Below are 5,923 nucleotides of genomic sequence, written 5' to 3'. Positions count from 1 at the left end.
TTTTTTTAGGGTTATGGGTTCGGGGGTGCTCACGCGTTGCTCTGATGACTTAACATTTAATTCGCGGCATTGTGGTTAGGCAAATAATAGTTAAGCGTATCCTTCTTTATTTAACCCTTTCGAGAGTCGCACCACTGCAGGAGCGGCATGACCCGACGAAAAGGCCAACCATTTATGAATGTGCTGCGCAAAAATTGTTTTATTTCAAGGTGACATATTGGTTTGGACGATAAGTATCGTTAAATGTTTCGTTTCCTTTTGCCGTATCCTGTGGGCACGGCTGTCAGGAAGGAAAGGGTTGTAAGTGCTGTGGTGAATAGGCAAATGTTTGAGAAAGAGGTCTCCCTCAAATAGCAGACAGTTAGCATAAAAGGACTCTTATTTGTTTTAAAGTTGATTAACATTAGTTCATATTTCTTTTTAGTTTTGTCAAAAATAATAGAATGTTTTATACGTTTTTTTTTTTAAATAAAAAATTAAATCTTGTTTTTTTTTTATAATCAGTTATAATCTCAGGAGCAAAACATGTTTCTTGCTTTATCAGTCTCTATCGAACCAGCTTTGTCAGTCAAAATTTGTGATACAAGCAGAGTTAAGAACATCTCGAGAAAGAATTTTTTTGTATTTAGTCCCAGTTTTAACAGAAACTTGGAGTATATGTCTATAAGGAAATTGTTCGACTTAATCAGCTTGTTGGTATGGCAAAATGAAATGACAGCAAAAAAAATTTTCAAATAAATAATTTGCTGACTGGTTTCGTTTTACGCTCTTCAAATAAAACCTGCAAACTGCAATCTCTGTTTAAGAAGACACCTTTATGCTGCGAATAAATCCCCCGTTAGATCCCAAGAGAGTGTGGAGCGCATGTTATCTCGAGAGCGTAGGAGAATGTTATTAACAGAGAGCGTTAAGGGAACATTTACAGCAGCTGTACGCCGACAGAGATATTTCTAACACATTTAGCAAAATACACTTCAAATAAAATTCGAATAATTCATTATTAACGTTAAATCTAGACTAACTAATTATTTGAGAACAAAAAACTGTCAATGAAATAACTTCAAGAGAAGTAAATTGTTTTTCTTGAAAAAAAAGACTCTAGAAAAACAAAATAGTTGTAATTATTTAAATATAAATGCCAAATAAAATAATTATAAAATAAAACAATAAAAATTTTTAAAGATCAACTTTGTATTAAATAAGAAAGTACTAAAAATAGGAGGAGTAGTAAAATATAAAAAAGTCTAGTTATTAAATATTATGAAAATCTTGATAGCACATGTTAAACAAAATAATGTAAATATTGCAACTGATTGAATGAATATATAATGCTATATAGTTTATTTTCAAAATAAAAACCACCTCAAAATAAGGACAAATAAATAAATTACGCATGCTAATAAATTAATAAGATATCAATGAATATAAATTTATGAAATCTAGAAACCCTTTTCCCACCCAACATTAAATAAATCAAAATACATTTTCTGTAATTTTCTTATAAAATTGTATTTAATGTTGTTGTTTGTCATATAAAAAGTTTAATTAGCTTACAAGTGTTTTGCGACATTTGTAATTTGTAATATTTTTATAATTTTGCCAAAAATAAATAATATTGTTGTAATTTTGCTAAAATGAATAATAGTTTAATAGTTCTTAGTCCTTAATTTTCATTTGTGTTGCGGTTGTTATCGAAATTGCTTGCAAGTTTTTCTTGTTTTGTAAAATATATAGTAGTATATTCCATTGAGTTGACGATTTTTTCGTAGTTTTGTGGATTATTATTTTTTCTTGGTTCGGCGGTTTTCTGGCTCTTTTTCAGCATTTGTTGTTTGTTGAATAAAAATGGTCAGCTTACTGGCTATTTTGTACACTGTAGTTGTTGTCTTTGTTGTTTGTAATTGATTTTTACATTTGCTTGGTTCTGTATACAAGTACATTAATACCTTTTGTTAGGTTTTGTAGTAGGAGTGCTTTAATTTGACATTTAGGTTATAAGTATGTTGTATTTAGTAAGTATATGATAGTATGAATATAGTATGTATGTTGTAGTGTACAAGTATGTGCTTGACTGTTTATTGTAGACACTGATGTATTATATTTAGTTTTGTTTCTGATACAATTGTGATGTTTGTCTCCAGCTTGACTTTTCGTCTTTGCATATCTAGCCTGTTTGAACCAACTTTGCAGATTACAACCCGAAACCTTTCCTTCTATATATGTATATTTATGTGTATATTGTATAATTAGAAACTTAAGCTTAGTAAGATGAACAAATTGCTTTGCCTTGCTCCACGCCTGCTCCCTTTTAAAAAATACTTCAAAAATTTGACACCAAAAAGTACCAACAATATCAGCAGTTCTTTACAAAAACATCACTTTCAGCAATCGACGACAAATTTTGAATTTCATTTGAAAAATGTTGCCATATAAAAAATAGTGGTAGCATTTCTCCAAACCCTTACTCCAACCTCCTGCCCCTTGCTCCCACCAGCATATTCAAAAATCACAATGCGCTTTGATTGAGCCGCTAACGATGAACACGTAGTTGTTGCATCGTAGTCTTATTCTCGTTTCCAAAACTTAGTCGCTGACGTCATCGTCGGTCCGGTCGCTCTCGCCAGGACCTGTTGGCGGTCCACTGCTGATCTCGAAGGATATCTGTATGACCGTCGGCGTGCGTTGTGTGCTGTTGTAGCTGTAGAGGCGCAAGGCATAGCAGAAGATTTGCGCCAACAGCTCCCAACAGCCCAGATCCTGTTGATCCTGACTGGCACCCAACATGTTGCCTTGCTGCCGGGCCAGAGGCACGGAAATATTAGCACGGAAGTGGCTGCCATATCGTTGTTGTTGTGGCCGTTGCTGCTGCTGCTGCTGTTGTTGTTGTTGTTGCTCGGAACTTGAGCCGCTTGTCTGTTGAGATGAGCCGCTGACACCTTGGCTGGGCTGCTCATTATTTTGTTGACTGTTGCTGTTATTGTTGTTGTTGCCGCTGGTTCTGGCCAACAATTTGGCCTGATCGGGTATAAAATAGGCAATGGCCATTTTTTGTTTATTTATTTTACTTTTAAACTGTTTTTATTGCACTTTCAATGTTCGAGTACACTGCAAACGTTTTTGCACAATTTTTAATTTTTTTGCGATTTTCTTTTTGTCTTTTTCAATAATTTTTATTTTTGGCGCCAAAATTATGTGTGCGCGCTTTTTCACTTTTACGTAGAAAACTAAAAGCTGCGGTGTGAATATTCAAACTTGTGCTCCTCTGGCTGTACTGTTGCCTTATCAAACGTTCAGCATAGACTGACTGTAAATATCCTTGCCGCAGTCACTTTTATAAAGTTGCCAGCGCTGCTTTCGGCGACGTCGTGCTTCCTAGGAAGCAACAGCGCGTTGTTGTTGTCGTCGTCGTCGTCGCCGTCGTCGTTGGTTCGGTCGCCGTGGTTCGGTCGACGTGGTTCGGTGGTAATGGTAAGTGTCACCCCCCAAATAATACACACAAAGCGGACGCAGGGTGTGCGCTTTGTTTATGCCAACAACCAACCAATTGAACCACCAACCACAGCCACTCACACCAACGGCGCGACGGGCGTAAAACCACCCCCGGAACGTGACACGGACACGGACACGGCAGTGCTTTGGCACCTTTGCCTGAGAGAGGAGCCCTCCCGAGAGCAGCGCGCACGAGAGTAAGAGAGCGAGAGAGCGAGCAACAAGCACTTCACGTTACGTTGCGTTACGTTACTCGTAACGTTATCTGTAGCTTCTCTAGCTTGCTTACGTTTGTTGTTGGGGTGGTTCGCCCGAATTTCGAATTTCGAAACAGGCTTTCGACTCTTCTCTCTGGATGTGCTGTATGGGTTTGGGTTTGTGTTTGTTGCTAAGCGGCTGGACTCGTAAAGCCAAGGAGGGGAAGAAACATATTCGAATAAGTTCGAAGATTTCTGTGGAAAGGCAATTACTATATATAATTTGAGGGTTTTTCTAGACAAGTTTGTTGTTATTCAGTAGATTGTAATAATTATGCACTTGGGCTCTCCTCCCAATTTTCTAAATAAAAGCGTAATCTTAAATATAGTACTTTTTATTAGTGTACTCAGTTCAACATTTCAAGAATTTATAGAGACTTTATCTGACCTATATTTGTGATATCATTAATTAGTCATTATTTATGAATAAGTTAGCGTTAACTCCAGTGTATGACAAATTTAGGGGGTAAACAATGATTAGTTAGTCTTAGTCAAAGCTCAAAAATCTTAGAAGTTTATAATTATTATACCTTTAATATAAACCACTAGGCGATATTCAAAATATTGCAATTTGATTTTGAAGCATATTTGATGGGAAAAACCCAATGTGTCAGCGGTTTTCATGGATTTTTCTGGCACATTATAGTTCTTGGATAGACAGAATTTTTTTTTTCGATTTTTCTAATTTTTTAAAAGAATCTTAGTTATTTATATTTATTACTCCATTAATGAATAATGGATATACCAAAAAAATTTTTTTTTTAATTATTCTAATTTTTTTGAAGAATCTCAGTTTTTTGTATGTATTACTCCATTAATGGACAGCATTTTTTTTTTCGATTTTTCTAATTTTTTAAAGAATCTTAGTTATTTATATTTATTACTCCAATAATGGATAAACAGAATTTTTTTCGATTTTTCTAATTTTTTTAAAGAATCTCAGTTTTTTCTATTTATTAATCCATTAATGGGTAAAGGAAACAGATTTTTTTTTTCGATTTTTCTAATTTATTATACTTTTTCCTATATTTCACTCCATTAATGTTTTTTTCGATTTTTCTTACTTTTTTTTTGTTTCAGTATGAAAATAATGAATTCAATTAGAATATATTTTAGGTTAAAAAACAATCAAGTATATATAAAAATTAAACAATCAATTAAACATGCTTACCTGATAAATCCAAGTTGTATTGTAACGGACGGCTTTCTAAAGCTAACATCTATAGCCGAGTATGCTAGTAAGTAAATAATAAATAAAATAAACAATAAATCGAAATAGGTTGTTGCTAGCTGTACCAAAAAATTCAGCCCTAGCTGAAATGCTCCCTAAGTTATAGTGTAAATTCTTAAAGCTATACAAGTACACCATTTACTTCAATAAAATTAAATTCCTTGAAGCTGCTCCATGAAGCGCCTCAAGTTTCTTTAAGCATTTAAGCATCCCTCCTTTTTCATGTCATTTGTCTCTGCCTTCCCTCATACAAGAGTTTTTATAAGCTTGTTTGCATTTGTCCAGCAACCATAACCCACTAATGTCCCACCCAAGCCTTCAACTTGTCCTGCCACTTATCCTGCAACATTCTGCTACTCCCCATAACCTTCAAACTAACAGGACGGCAAAGAATTCACGCTGGCGTCGGCATTAGCCTTGAATTCCCCCACGTTCCGATGCTCAGTCATTATGATAAACAATTCCCTGCAAAAGTTGCAAAAACTCAATAAATGGCATTACTGTTGTAACATTTTAAAAGCGAGCTAAGCTTTTCTCCGCACACTTTCCACACTAGTCCAGTGCTTTGGTTTGTTGCCAGCCAGTTCCGGCACGGTTTCAATGTCACTGTCAAGGCCAATTAACTGACATTTGGTTGGCCAAAGCTTTCCTCGAATTGGTTTCAAGGCCGTGCGGGGCCGGCCGGCAACAAGCTCCACTTGCCGGAGCGTCTCTCCTCTTGGCTTTTGCCGGCATTTTTGTGCGTGCGACCTTGACAATGCGAATTGCTTAGGGAGCGCCCCCGATGTGGGTGCCGCAAACATTTGACACAGTCGACAGCACGTGCTTTTTATGGGAAGCTCAAGGACACCAAGTATTGATTAAATGTAGGGAGCACAGTGCGTGGGAGCTGATAGTAAATGCCATGATTTGTGGGTTGTCAGTTTTGGGGGAGAAACAAACTGCA

The 5,923-nt window shown here is 36.0% G+C and overlaps 1 protein-coding gene across 1 annotated transcript; it reads right to left on the bottom strand.

Moving 5' to 3' along the window:
• Positions 1–2,583: 2,583 nt before the first annotated feature.
• Positions 2,584–3,045, bottom strand: LOC115622303 (cell death protein Grim). Its single transcript, XM_030516207.1, has one exon. It carries the CDS (start codon positions 3,043–3,045, stop codon positions 2,584–2,586), a length of 462 nt encoding a protein of 153 aa, XP_030372067.1.
• Positions 3,046–5,923: the final 2,878 nt, after the last annotated feature.

Source organism: Scaptodrosophila lebanonensis, unplaced genomic scaffold (genome assembly GCF_003285725.1).
Source record: "Scaptodrosophila lebanonensis strain 11010-0011.00,11010-0021.00 unplaced genomic scaffold, SlebRS2 tig00000043-arrow-pilon, whole genome shotgun sequence".
NCBI lineage: Eukaryota > Metazoa > Arthropoda > Insecta > Diptera > Drosophilidae > Scaptodrosophila > Scaptodrosophila lebanonensis.
Note: the sequence above shows the minus strand (reverse complement) of the source record. Positions and strands in the feature narration are given on the sequence as shown.